Raw genomic sequence first — 14684 nt, 5'->3', positions numbered from 1 at the left:
AGTGTCATACACCCACACGTCTTTGGAGACTCCATTTTCTGATCCCCGTCCCCCAGTGATATACACTTTGCAGCCTATGGCACAAGCACTGAACTCTTTCCGTGGACTCGGTATGTCAGCCTTCGGAATGATCTCCTTTGCCTTTTGGTCCACCAGGTACAGCTTGTCACACATAAAGGTTTGTCCACCCAAAAGAAAAAGCGAATGGCCAGTTTTACGGGGCCTGGCACACAGGCTAGTGACCACTCCGTCATTCTGTAAGATCTTTAACTTGCATCGTATCGACTCTTCCACTATCTCTTTGCTTTTCCTTTGCTTGGTGATAAGTTCTTCCATTGCCACGTTCTCCATGAGGTATATGGCTGGCAAGAGGGCCAGCCTCACCGTCTGCAAGAGCTCGGGCAGATAGCAGTGACGCTTACTGAGGTCGTAGTTGACCCAGTTGATAGCCGATTCGTATACCAGCCTTTCATCTTCTGTTTCTAATTCTTCACTGGAAAGGAGCTGCACTACCATGTCTTTGGGCAGCTGGAGGAAGTCTTCGCTTTTACTGATACTCTGGAAGTTGCTAAGGCACATCCTCCAAGAGAGTTCATAAAGCTTGGTGCACTGGTGAGCATCCGACAGCAGCAGCATGCCAAGACAGTTGGTGGGATGAAGGTTTTTCTCCAGAAACTCTGCACAAGCATCCCTAATGTCCTGGAACTCCAGCATGTCGCCGGCCTCCAGCAGCGACTCTGCATTCTCCTCGTTGATGATAACCCTGGAGGAATACGCATAGTCCAGAAGCAGCTCCAGGACTTCTGGGTGAATGGAGTTATGGAAGTTGACTTCACTGTCCTGGCTCTCTTTCAGCCCCCCACTGAACATTGCCTCAAAATAGCGGCTGCAAGCAGCCAGAACAGCTCTGTGGCAGGGGAATGACCTGTTTCCAGCATGGAGAAGTACATCTGTAAAGAGACGCTGTTGACGCAGGAGGTTCAGGTGAGTAAGGACGCTATCAGCATAGGATGACTTGTGGAATAAGTATATGTTTATGGAGCCAGTACTGGCCCTAGATTTGCGATTTTCATGCATGCTGACTGACATTTTCTTCCACACCTACGAACAAACAAAAATAATAATACAATTAATGAGACAAATAATTTCACTGTTCCTTTTAGATATCAAAAAGTGTATCTACTATTCACTATAAGATGGGAAAAAGCCCTAATTTATAGATGAGTGGACAGAGAATTGCATCTACCTTTGGCATGTGTTTATTTTTTTTTGTTAGATGAGTTTCATAAATGACATACTCCAAATTTGTTGCCCAAGAGCAGGTTTATCTTGGGAAACCTGATCTCCAACTTTCATAGCAATATAGTGTAAGCATGTAAGTCGGAGGAGAAAGAAAAGGAACCAGGACTGATTTTCTCACCCTTCCCCAGTCGAGACCAGCTGATTCATTACATATGTACACATGCACATGCTTGAAACATTCTCCTGTACTGAATCATAGCAGGAAGAGCTACCAGACAGAATACCTAAGGAATGTCAAAAGCTGCACGGGGAACAAAAAAACTACTAATCCCATTAGGAAGCTTCGCTTTGGTATAATGATTCCATATGCAACAGCAGAGAATGAAAAAGGGTAGCCTTAAAAGGAAAACCTAGCAAGGATCATAGGTTTAAACTTGCAAAACCCCTAAAAAAATATATATTATGATTGTATTTCAGAGATTACATCTCGAACTCTGCCAGCAGCTGCCTGCTGTAATGATACAGCATTTATGTGGCCAGAGTCAGCAAAAAGTTGTGTTTTCATTGTCAGCTGAAGCCACTGAGGCATCGCTGTGATGGAGCTAACCTCAAGAGTCAGGTACTCAGAGCACAAGCCATTGACAGCTGCTGGTTACTTCCGAGGTGTGGAGGAGACATAAAACACAAGGCATACCCCATACTGTTCTTCTACTCCTGACAAACACAGAGCTGTTCAGTCTCTCTCTGGAGATGAATATTCCTGTTATCTGCCATGATATGTAGGCTTACATGTGATTAAAGGAGCAAGATTCTAGATTTAATTAAGAGTTGAGCCAAAACAGGGCAGAGCACATGGAGAAGGAGGAATACTGGCAACCACAAAAAGACAATGGCCAAAAAGCCACAGTGCAAATAAGAGGTGGAGCATATGGAGCCCACTGCAAGCTATGGCTGTGATTGCTATTGTAATCATCTCACTTCTCTCTGCAGAGGAAGCTTGGAGAAAGAAGAACACCAGACTTCCCTAATAACTATGATATTCTCATGCTCAGAGTCCCTTTTACTGCACCTTCAAATAAGGAACGGGGTGAGAGCCTACCTGGGAAGCTCCCAGTGCTCAAAGTCAGAGCATGACCCAGGACTGCCTGTGGAGGTGTTTAACATGGGTGCACTTCCCTCTCTCACAGACTCAAACATTTTCATATTCCTGAGGATGTTTAAGCAATACTGTACAACTCTATTCCTGCATTTCACACTTAAAGATGACACAAGAGGTTGAAAACCCTCAAAAAACTTTACTAAATAATTTGTTTTTCTAGGTTCAGATGACCAGAACCTTCAACAAAATCAACACCACAGATGGTTCATTTGTCCAACAGACCCCATTTAAGAACATCCTGCTTGTGCATATGGAATATACACACACTCTTCAACAAATACAGATTAGATACAACTTAGTCAGCACCATCCTCCTCCCTAAATAATATACAGAATAATCAATTTGTCAGATACAACAGCAAGTTTTTCATATACCTTTCACTTCAGTCACAGGGGAAAAAAAAATAAACCACCCCCAAGCCAACACCAATTAAGAAACAAAGAGACACCTTACTGCAAAACTACCATAACTCATTTCCTATAATCTGGAAAATGACTTCCCTGGTGCAGTTCAAATAGGATTGAAAAGAGCAAGCAATACAGCTCAGTAAACAGTGCTCAGCCCAAACTCCTCCAAAACTGCAAAGGAACACTTCTCATGACAGCCACAAGGCAGAGCACCTGGCTCACTCTACCATGCAAAAGTTTGAAAAGGAGCTTTAAAACCATGTTCCCTAAACCAGCCTTTGCAATGCATTAACACTCAGCACAGAACAATTTAGGGAGGATGGCACATCCTCACAGCACAAATCCTTTTACAAGAAAAATGAAATAATCTTTAATGCAATTGTATTAACTGGCAAAGAGTCTGGCAAATAAAGACTGAGATGCCATTCAAGGATCCTGAACACTAATCTTGGGCTAAAATTACTCACTTAATCTATAGCCAAAAAGATTACACTGACCATACACTCTCAGGTTGAAACCTGCTGAAACTGAAGGATTACAGAAAGGGTCATGGCTCAAAACATTAGAACACAAACCGTGGAGAGACACAGATGGGAAGGGGAACCCATCACTGGCAAAGAATCCCCTGCAAGTTTTTAAAACTTCCACAGACTTTACCTTTTTTAATGCCATTACCATGCAACACACAGCATTCACTAGATGTCTACAGCTTGTCTTTCCTGGCACTGAGGAACTAATCCTGCAAGGTCTAATTGCCAGGGAGCAGAATGGGAGCTAAACACCCACCGATCAGAGACAATAGAGTCACTAGGATCTGAAGACTAAAGATGCTCACTGCCCCCCTTCCTCTCCCTCCCAGTTAAGTGATAATGTAGACACCACAGCCTAAGCGTGCCATGATCTCTACAGTATGCCAGGAAACATGATTCTTATCCTGTACCCCTATATGCTGGGGGAACTCAGAACACACTGAAAACTTTGTTTTACCATGCAGAGAGGATTTATAAACAGGGCTGGTAAAGTTCATGTCAAAGGCTGCAAACACAGGCGCTCAGGTCTTTCACGGGGCTCTGCACTCCTGCAAGCACCACTGGCGAAGGATCGCTCAGAACGAGCCCACAACCACAACAAAATAGATGCAAACTTAAAAAACCCACCCTGCAGCTAAGCACACGTTGGAGGCTAGTGAGCTACAGACCATATGCAGAGGGGAGGAACAGATCACTGCACGTTACCCAAGCCCACCCACAGCCTCAGTAACAAACGCTACTGTTAAAAAATGGAGAGATAGGCTCTCAGACTGCTCCTGAGAAAGGCATTCAGCATTTCACCCCACTAGAACAGAAAACCGTGTCTTTCTGTGAGCGATGTCATGTCTTATGAACCACTTGTCCATTTCACATACCCTGGTCTTTAACTGTTCCAGTAACATCGCCTTTATCACCACAATGTCATCTATTGAGAAGAATTCAAAGTATGCCAATTCACATTTAAGATAAGCTAACATATTTCCCCAAACAGAGCAAAGATACATATCTATACGCATCTCTTTCCTCCGCTGTGGTTGCTGAGATTAGCTCACACATGGACTAGTCAAACACCCTTAAAGGCAATTATCACAATTTACTAACAAGCAGTGTTTCTGTAAGCGTCCTTTAGCAGGTCCTAACAATTAGCTGGGTCCAGAATCTCACTGGAATATTAAACGGCATAAATGACATCTCTGATTTCTCTATTTGCTGCTGGAAATTATGCAAGCCTCAAATTCTTCAGCGGAGGTAATTTACAGTCAGTGAGCAAATGTTCATCTTGAATAAAATGAGTCAACTCCCTTCAGGCAACTTTTCCTTAGAAATAATAATATTTGTATGTAAAAGACAAGAAGTGGTCAGCAAATTACAGATACAGATTTTATCTAGGAGCAGAGGTTCAACCAAGACTTTGATTTATAATTACACTTCAACAGGCTACTTGTCACAGCAGCCCAGCAGTAAACACTACTTTAAGGCTGAACAAGACTCCCTGCCCTACTTCTCTGGAGCTCGGCGGCATGCAGGTCTCAGCCTAAACCAAGTGTAAAAATAGGTATTTTCAAATTACTGACACAGCCACGGTGCAGAGTCATTTTACTACGACCCTGTAATTACTTGGGGCTGGTTGAATTTTGTGCAGGATCAGTGAAACGGCTGGAGGAGAGGCAGTCTGCTGTACGTCCCATTGATTGAATCGGTCCTGCCTTCAGCCGCTAGCCCCGCAGCGCTGCCACCAGCCCCGCAGAGCCGGACCCCGATCCCGCCCCAGCTCCTCCAGGAGGACCTTGGCGGCTTCCTGGGACCTGCAGCGGGACGGAAAGCAGAGCACGCTGCTCCTGCAAGGAATGCAGCGCTGCTCACCGCACGCAGACAAAGAAACCCGGCTCTGGATTCCCCGCAGCTCACCCGGTCGCGATGCCCAAGCGGCTCCCCCTCCCCGCCCTCTCTGAAACCAAAACTTCAGTTTTCCTCCCCAGAAACAGCGCGAGGAGCCCGGCCGCCTTGCGCTGCCCTTTACAGACCCACCACCACGTGCAAAACTTTTTGCCCGGGAGCAGGCGCAGCCGCTCCGCAGCCAGCCCCGCGGCTCCCGCTCCCTCCCCACCGCCGCCGGGGGTGTCGCGACCCCCGGCAGGGCTCCCCGGGGGCAGCGGGGACCCCCGGTGCCCATCACCGGCACCTCGGGGCAGCACGGTCCGTGCCGTGCCCGGGGCGCAGCGCGGCCGCGGAGCCCCCTACCCCAATCCCCCCGTCCCGGAGCGGTGCGGAGCGGTGCGGAGCCCTCCCGCTTTCCTTCCGCGGCCGCGCAACAGGTCGCCGGGCACCGACTTACAGCAGCAGCAGCGGCTCCGCGGCGTCCCCTGTGCCTCCGCGGCCGGCGCAGCGCCGCGCATGGGAGGGCAGCGGGGTGCGGAGGGGCGCGGAGGGGCGCGGAGAGGCGGCCGGGCAGGCTGCGCTGCCGGGCGGAGGTGGTGCCGCCGGAGGGAGGCGGGCCGAGCAGGGAAGGAGGGGAGAAGGAAGGGAAGGAGAAGGAGGAAAAAGAAGAAAGGGGCGGCCGCTGTTGCTGCTGCTGCTCCTGCTGCTGCTGCTGCTGCTGCTGCTGCTGCTGGCACCGTCGGGCCGCAGCTCTGCCCCGGCGGCGGAGCGGGGAAGGGGTATATGGGCGGGGGGCGGGCGGACAGCGCATGCAAAGCGGCTGGGTGACACCCGGGGGAGGGACGTGGGGGAAGCGGGCGGCAGCACCACCACCAGCACCACAACCACCACCAGCAGCAGTAGTAGCAGCAGCAGCAGCAGCAGCGCTGTCACATAAGCCCGCATCCCGCACGGGGCGGCGGGGCTCCCGCGGGTCCCGCAGCGGCTGAGGGGGAGCGCTCCGCTCGGCAGACGGGGAAAACAGCCGCCCGGGGTGTGGGACAAGCAGCCGGGCTCCCGATGTGCGCAGAGCCCCGCGGAGGATGCGCCGAGCCCCGCGCCGAAGGGTCCCGAAGGCTGCGAGCGCCGCGCTGCCCCTCGCCCCGCCGGGAAGCTGGAGCCTGGCTTTAATTATTTGCCCATTAACCAAGCATGAGAAAAACGCTCTTGTGCAAAAAGGCCGATTTCGGAAATAAACATTTTCTAGACATAACAGCGGTGTTTACACAATGGTATTGTGCAGCTCTCAACAACAGCAACGAAATTAGAAATGCACGACACCCTTCTACACATTGTGCACAATGCTGATTTGCCATTTGCTAACACAGTTTGCAGCAATGGCATTAGTCTAAAGAAGCTTGAAGGAAGATAAGAGCAGTTATTCGCTCCCACCAGCAGGAAACTCCTAGCTGCATGTAACAGTTTGGAGAATTCATTTGTTCCCCATAAAGAAATGTCACCTACGTCTCTCCTGTTGGAGAGAAGCCCGGTAAGCAATTCACTAGCTTCCAGGGGGTTACTTGTATTTCTGCTGCTGGACTGCAAAGACTGCAGATAAGCACACACTCAGCGTATAGCAGGACACATCTGAAATTCTAGAGGGCCAGGGGATGTATGCAGGCACAGAGAGCATGCCTAAGCTGAGAGCAGATGAGAGTAATTTGTTTCACAGGCTATTTCTTTTTACAGTACTGTTTGATTATGACATGAAGAATTGGAGATTGCAAGGTCTGAAAATGTTGTGTATCACTATGTAATAAATAAAGTGTATTTCAAAACTATCTAGGTGTGAGAAGCTCTTGGAAATTGTAAATGACCCTACACAAGGGGTATTCGTGGACTCCATGCTCACTTGAGTCAAGCAGGTCCAGTGGATTTTGAATTAGTCTGTGAATGTTTGACCTTTCTTGCACCATAGATTGTCCATATTGCAAGTCTGGGTTTTTCCTTTCATCATAATATTTCCCACAAAATATTTTGATCCTTTTTTCTCCCAGTTTTCCCCAGCAAAGCCTGCAGAGATTCCACTCAAATCCTGCCCTAGTGGTGCTAATTCCATTATGGTGAATTCTCCATAGTCAGGTATCAGAAAGTCAGATTTTATCATCCAATACAACCAAAAAACAAGGGATACATCACTTCCTGCAGTGTCAGATCTGTTCTGCTCCCTTCAAACAGGCAGATGAGTGATCACCATGAGTGAAAAACAGAAATAGCAACGTTATTAATCTATTGCTCAGTGATGACATCTGTGCCATGGGACTGATTTTGCTCATTGTGATGAGGAATGGTCAATGAAAATTGAACTCTGTAGAGAGGACAACATACAAGGCTTACACAGCTGCTCACAGCTCACATATTTGGACAATACTCTGGGTGACTAGAATGAGCTAGTAATCCTATAAAAGATGGACCAGATGAAGTACTGGTCTTCCTTGTCCCCCATAAAACAAGGAACCTGTTGAAGTTAATCAGGGCAGAATAATTGGATGAAGCAAGACATCATCTGCTGGGGAAACAGCTACATGGCCAGACAACCCCTTCTGCATGCATGTAAGTCAGCGCACATGCACTGTATGAAACAGGGCTGTTGGTGGGAGCAGAAAGGGGAGGAGAAGAAAAAGTAACCCTGTAGTCCTCTGCCAGTTCCACACCTGAAAGGCTTACAGACCACAACAGTGGTTCTCCCCAATTTCTTTCTACAAGCTCCTTTTCATACCAGATGACAAAGAGCATCCATACCACCTCTGCTCCTCCCTGCATGGGGGTTAACACCAGGCAGCTCTGGTTGTAAAGGCAGCTTAAATCACATTTATAACAAGAATCCTTGCCTGGTTATCATGGGAGAAATACTCAACAAATCAACCTGGTCCAAAGCAAATCTTTGGCCCAGTTTAAATTGGTCTAAGACAGGTCACATTTAAACATGGTTCCGGTTGAGCCAGTTTTGTAGATGGGCCAATCTGTATTTTGACACTGCTGAAAACAAAGTTGGCCTAGCCTATCCCAGGACATAGTTTAACATGCCCACTGGACTAGTTTAAACATGTTTCTCCCAGTATTTGTATGCCAGGATCTTTGAAGTGTTGCTAAATATCATGATTTTATCACAAATCACAAGATAATTGGCATTTTTCTCAAAGCCTCAGCTTCTAGAGTCATGTGAAATTGATAATCTCTTAGGGTTTGCATTTATTTATTTATTTGTTTTAATAAAAAAGATTTAACAATGACTTTGTGGAGTGGAAGTGTGGCCTTCAAAAATAGAAGGCGTACAAAACCCCAAATATTTTCTGTTTTAATCTCTGGAATTTTAAGTGCCATGTTTGACTCCAAAACAATTGGGGTAGCAAAAACTTCTTTGTTCAGCTCAAATCCAGCTTGCTATGCTTAGAAGCACTGCTGGTTTAACTAAATGAGTTTCACCTCACACTTTATTTAAATTGGCTTGGCTTCTGTGTTGAGACAAGTTCTTGGATTCTTGAATGTATAGCAAACTTTATAATATGGCTTTATTGACACTTAAAAGTTTTGCAGGCATGCCTTTGTAGCTAAAACATCTTCCAGACTACCCTAGCCACACCAGCAAGAACTCTAACGCAGACAGAGCTCTACCAGCAAAATAAACTATTTACCAGTGCAGGCTGTTACATTCAGGAGATCGAAATTTTTGTTTTGTTTTGTTAGTATCAGCTGCATCTACACTAGCAGGGTTTGCCAGTACAGCTATCTTGGCAACCCTTTTAAATGCAAACAAGCTGTATGTGCCCGCAGAACAGACTGAGATCTCATTTTTAATGCTATTAAACAGCTGTGTCTTGGGCTTTTGCCTTGTTAGACTCTTTTAACCACATTATTTTGTTCAACTGCTAAATAAACAGCATGGGGTTAAATGTATTAGAGTAATTTATCTTCATTCCTTCCTAATTTACACTTCGAATGAATTAATTAGAATGATCTAATTAACACTGTACAATAGCAGTACCAGTGCCAGAGATCTCTCAGGGAGATGTGGCCAGGAACACCCCTCAGTGACCCACACCTGCTTTTCTTATCATTTGTCTTTGATGAGCTTCTCCAGCCTGGCCTGGAAACAGAGGTTTGGTTGGTACAGCCCAACATGGCACTGTGCTTGCTTAGTCCCAGAGACTATCTGAAGTGTCTGACGGGAGGTCAACAACCAACAGTTCTTAGCAGCAATTATGCCAGCTTTTCCATTTGTTTTGAGGGGAGAAATCCTTCTTTGTCTTGTTCTCCTCACCTCTCTGTATGCTGCTTTTTTTTCTAAAGGATTACATTCAGACAGTCCCTTAGATGTCATTTCTGCATGGCATGGCAGCTCAGCATGAAAGGAAAATGTCTACTGCTGTCTAGAAACTAGCAGCACTAAGGGGCAAATTTTTGTGTAAGTGACATGTAACTGCTACTCTCCGAGACATTTACACTGCCCCAGTGGGACAAATGGTTGTAAGGTGGGAGTCCCTTCTCTCTTGGAAAGTACGTGAACACCAGAACATTTGAAGACAGTGAGCTATGACATTATGTAATGTATAAGAGAGAGGACATGTCAGGCCTTGGTTTCCATTTAAAAGTAAATATGTTTTGCACAAAATGTTTTCAAAAAGGGTCATTGTGACTTTAAAACAATATTACAGATGTGGATAATGTCTGGGCTGGTTGAGAAACAGAAAGATTTTTAAGATTTCTTAATCCTTAGGAGAAACCCTGGGAAAAGCCTTACTGTTGCATCTAGTCCAGAATTCACAACTCTGCGCTATTCCAGCAGTACATCTATACAGAAAATCAGTATTGAGAGAAAATATGTCTTAGGCTATGAGGAAAAGCCTTCCAGTTCAGCTTTTTGTAAACTCCCTTTATGCATCTGATCATTTTCCAGTTCGTATTGCTCTCTAGATACCCCCAAGAGTCTCCGCTACCTAACTTTTATGTTTTGTCTACTCCGTATTGCCTGGGCTCTCTCTTAGCAAGAAAAATCGCTCTTGGTCAGTGAAGACAACAGTGATAACGACCTACTTTTGACCGAGTTGGATTAGCAAGGGGTCCCAATTATTTCTGGTATGCAGGCTACTTCCCACAGACATGTGGCCGAGAGCAGTACAGGGAGCACCGCTACAAAGAGTGGTTGATGCCACTTCTGTCACCACTTGTGACATTCAGCGTCATCACTGTCACATTCAGCAAAAGTCTTAGCACCTTATCCATACATTCAGGAGATTTCTGTGCGTATCCTTGCTGCCTATTTTCCCCTCTGCACGGTGACTCCACACGGGCAGTTCCTCGCTTCTTTTCAGGAGCTGTCTCCGGTCTCAGTGCAGACTCTGGGCTTGCAGCAGCCTCCCTCTGCTTCTCTCTTCCTAAGTAGCAGTGGCCCCCAGTGGTGACAGCTACGCCGGCTTCCCATTTCAGGTTATTCCGGTCTGTACTGAACAGCCTCCATGCTCTAACAGGAACGTGGCCTAAGGACTAGCGAGTTCCTCACATCTTCCAGTTCTGCTGGGACTATGGGCCAGTTCCTTCGCATCCCTTCCAACCCCTACACGCCTAAGCTTGGAAACAACCAGTGCTGATCAGTCTCTGAGAATGTGGCTGTTCCTTACATTATCCATTAAAATGTTTAGGCTTTTAGAAGGGACCAGGTGACTCAGTGAACAGTGTGTCATCTAGGGAAACCCCTACACGACTGAGTATTTTGGTTGTTTTCACCTTTTACACGAGTATTGAAAGCAGGAAGACGGCAATGTATTCATGCAAATGAGTACATTTGGCTATGTAAGGACAGCAATACACATCTAAGCAGCTATGCTTACATTCTTAAGTAGCAGTACACATTGAAATACAAGGTATTTAAGGTCTTTTAATACTTGAGGACCATTTAAGGTCTTTTATTCAAGGTATGTAAGGATAAGGACTTTTGACTTAATATGGGAATACACATATTTTTGGTGCTGCAACTTTTAGTCGCTGAAGTGTGAAAACACAGATATGTGTGCATCCAAAAATTTACATTTTAGCTTGGGGACTTGTTACACTGTTCCCCTCACTTACATACTATTTTGCCTGCAAATTAGAAGGGAAGTCTCTCTTGAACAATTCAGGCCTGCTGAACTGTCAAGCCAGATACTGACAGACAGCACCAAAACAAACAAACAAAAGCAGACAATGCATAGGAGCCAAATGCTTTCTGTCTCAAATTTAGGAGAGAGTTTCAGACTTTGTCAGGTAGGTAAGAGAAAGCATGAGAGAAGAAAACTTTACTTATTCTCTTCCCCGGTGCCTAGGAGACATTAAGCTAATCTGTCCTTACAGATGTGTTAAGTAGATCAGAACTTTGGGTAGATGCTCAGGTTGTTCAACCTATGTATCACTGTAACTAGCATCTACTGTACCAAATCAAAGTGGAGGCCAACACATTTTCACAGAATCACAGAATCGCTGAGGTTGGAAGGGCCCTCTGGAGGCTATATGATCCAATGGCGGGGGGGGTCTCAACAAGGGACACCCAGAACAGGTTGCCCAGGACCATGTCCAAGTGGCTTTTGGAGATCACCAAGGATGGAGAAGATTCCACAAACACTCTGGGCAACCTCTGTTAGTGTTCAGTCACCCACACAGTAAAAAAGTGCTTCCTGATGTTCAGGAGAAACCTCTTGTGCCCATTGCCTCTTGTTCTGTCACTGGGCATCACTGAAAAGAGCCTGGCTCCATCCTCTTTGCACCCTCCCTTCAGGTATTTATAGACACGGGTAAGATGTCCCCTGAGCTTCCTCTTCTCCAGGCTGAACAGTCCCAGCTCTCTCAGCCTCTCTTCATGGGAGAGGTGCTCCAGTCCCATCATCATTTCCATGGCCTTTCCTTGGGCTCTGTACAGTATGCCTATGTCTCTCTTCTACTGGGAGGCCCAGAACTGGACACAGCACACCAGGTGTGGTCTCACCAGCGCTGAGTAGAGGAAAATGATCACTTCCCTCAACCTGCTGGCAACACTTTGCCTAATGCAGCCCAGGACACAATTAGCCTTCTTTGCAGCCCAGGACATACTGCTGGCTCACGTAACTGCTGGCTCATGTCTTGTAGTCATGTTTTCCATTATCATATACACACATCTTAAAGCACTAGTTTCTAAACTACAGGCTGTGAGGTCATGGGAAGTGGTCCACAGAACGACAGTAAAATGTAAAGTTTATACTGTTTCCTATTCAAAAAGGTTGATGATAAGAATACAGGAGAAATTTGGAAGCTCAACGTGGTTTGTCAGGGACCACTGCTTTAAAGAGACAGAGAGCACAGAATTTCCTGATTTTTATGAGTTTAGGACAGATCCAGACAAGTATTTTAAAGCAAACTTGTTTGTGTAAGTATGGCTTTATTAATTTTCCTGCTGAACAATTCACCACAAACATCTGGAACAGCCTTATTAGTAGTTTTGAGGCCGCATTAATTCTGGATGTTCTTAAATAGCATTTTTTACTTAAGAACACTTAAGAAAGGAACACTTTTGAAGGCTCTTGGCAGAACATGAGAAGGTTAAAATAATCTGTTACCTAGTCTTATTCTGTGAAGCTTGATGATTGTGAAGACTAAGTAATCTGATTCCATACATTTTAACAGGATGAAATGTGTCCTATTGAGCTGGTATTTCTGTGGTTTAGATCAAACTTTTGAACATGTTGCCTACAGCAGGGGTTGTTTCCCAGGCATTCTTATATGCACAAGTAGCCTCAGTATCCTCATCAGCCTATGTCTGTTTAATGAGAAGGACTTAAAAGGACACATTTACTTGTTTTAAAAGACTTGTTTATGTACTTTCTCAAAGCATTTATGTGAGACTTTATTGTTCTTGTGTACAAAGGAAACCAGTGAATTGTATGCTGCCACAGAGCCCATGTATTATACAAGCACTTATAGGTTCTTTGTGAGGTTTAAATCCTTTATGGTACTGGTTTGATTTTTTTTTTTTTTCAAGCAAGCCTTTGTAGAAGATGAATTTCCTGTTGGTGCAATGCAGTGGTGGTACATTTAGATTTGCAGCAAAACCTTTTTTTAAAAAGGGGAAACTTAGGAGTGAAGAAAAACCTGCATCGTAATGGGCAAAACCTTGAAAATTCCATGTTCAACAGTGAGGGGAAAACCAGGTTTCTTAGCTGACTTGTATTCCAAAAAGGCCTATTACCTCTCCACTCTAAATATTAATTTGGATGATTTAGTTAAGCCTAAAACAATTCGGAGGGCTTAAACTTGGAAGGATGCTTAGTGTGGGCAAAGCTTCAAAACTTTCTTAATACAATGCGGCATTTACTCTGGTTATTGATTTGCATCTTCAAAGCTCTGCTTTATTTTAGGCTAATGGAGTTTAATTAGAGATCTGATTGCTGCTGAAAGTAGTAAAAATGAAACTGTTGGTGCTTTATTTGAGCTAAACATTTTCTGGCATTTTTCCCAACCTCCAGGACATGTCTGAACACGTTTCTACTTTCCTACCTGAAGAAGGAACACTTGGCATGTCAACATATGTATATTTTGGCTTAAATAAAAGACAGTAGTTTGGAAACACAAAAGACAGCTTCTGCCTTTTGTAATAGGTCGCATGTTAATATGTAAAAGAGGTAATACATTAAATTACGAAGAATTTGAAGTGCATAGTTGCAAGATAGCTAACTGATCACTTGGGCTTTCTTAAAGAAATGTATTTAAGGATTTATCTAACAGGCAATTTCCTCTTCAGAATTTACTTTCCTCTCTTTGTAAACTTGGAATTTCGCTCACATAGACTAACAAAGCCTGGTGATTTACCACATCCAAATAATTGATTAGAAAAAAACATTGGGGTCTCTTGAAAGGATTAATGCAAACTCAGCTGTGGAAGCAATTTTATCCTGGCTATAAGAATAGAATATGCCTACTAGTACATTTCTAGATAGCTTTGAAATTCGTTGCTTAATGCAATAAACTGCACATATCATAATAGATATTATAGAATAGGATAGAAAAATATTTGAAAGCCTTGTCATATCACAACAGATGGAAGGAGGCAGAGGAAAACAGCTTTAAGACAGTGTTCCTCACCAAGCAGTTGTCAAGCACCCATAAATGGATTTTGTACTTCAAAAGTATTGGTTCAAAGTATCTAACCAGAAGTCTCTAAGTGTCCAATAGGTTGTGTAAAATGACAGTATACATACAACGGTATGCACAAAGCCCAGCCAGAACTTGTGTTTGTACATGTGTAGTGTTTGGACATGCGTAGTTTCATTTTCTCTGATAGAAGCATAAAAATGAAAATGATGTAAGTACCTTAGATTATCAGTTGTATGAAAATTCATCAGATTTGGAAATCTGGCTTCAAAATTTCTCAAGAAAATTTTAGATATTTTTTTGTTCATATGAAGATTGAACATATGTAAAAACCTC

General features: G+C 44.6%; 1 protein-coding gene across 2 annotated transcripts in view; it reads right to left on the bottom strand.

The window, feature by feature from the left end:
* Nucleotides 1–5978, bottom strand: part of ENC1 (ectodermal-neural cortex 1) — a 13872-nt gene extending 7894 nt beyond the window's left edge. The window contains exons 1-2 of one of the 2 annotated variants that reach the window (XM_038170749.2): nt 5674–5978; nt 1–1101 (exon numbers count right to left, since the gene is read on the bottom strand). The exon at nt 1–1101 is cut by the window's left edge and continues 712 nt beyond it. In XM_038170749.2, coding sequence (XP_038026677.1) covers nt 1–1089 — 1089 coding nt within the window. In that variant the 5' untranslated portion in view covers nt 1090–1101; nt 5674–5978. Of the gene's footprint in view, nt 1102–1246; nt 5541–5673 lie in introns of those variants that run through there. The other variant, XM_038170750.2, reaches the window with a different exon arrangement.
* Nucleotides 5979–14684: the final 8706 nt, after the last annotated feature.

This window comes from Anas platyrhynchos, chromosome Z, assembly GCF_047663525.1.
Source record: "Anas platyrhynchos isolate ZD024472 breed Pekin duck chromosome Z, IASCAAS_PekinDuck_T2T, whole genome shotgun sequence".
In the NCBI taxonomy this organism is placed as follows: Eukaryota; Metazoa; Chordata; class Aves; order Anseriformes; family Anatidae; genus Anas; species Anas platyrhynchos.
This window is presented reverse-complemented; position numbering and strand designations above follow the sequence as displayed.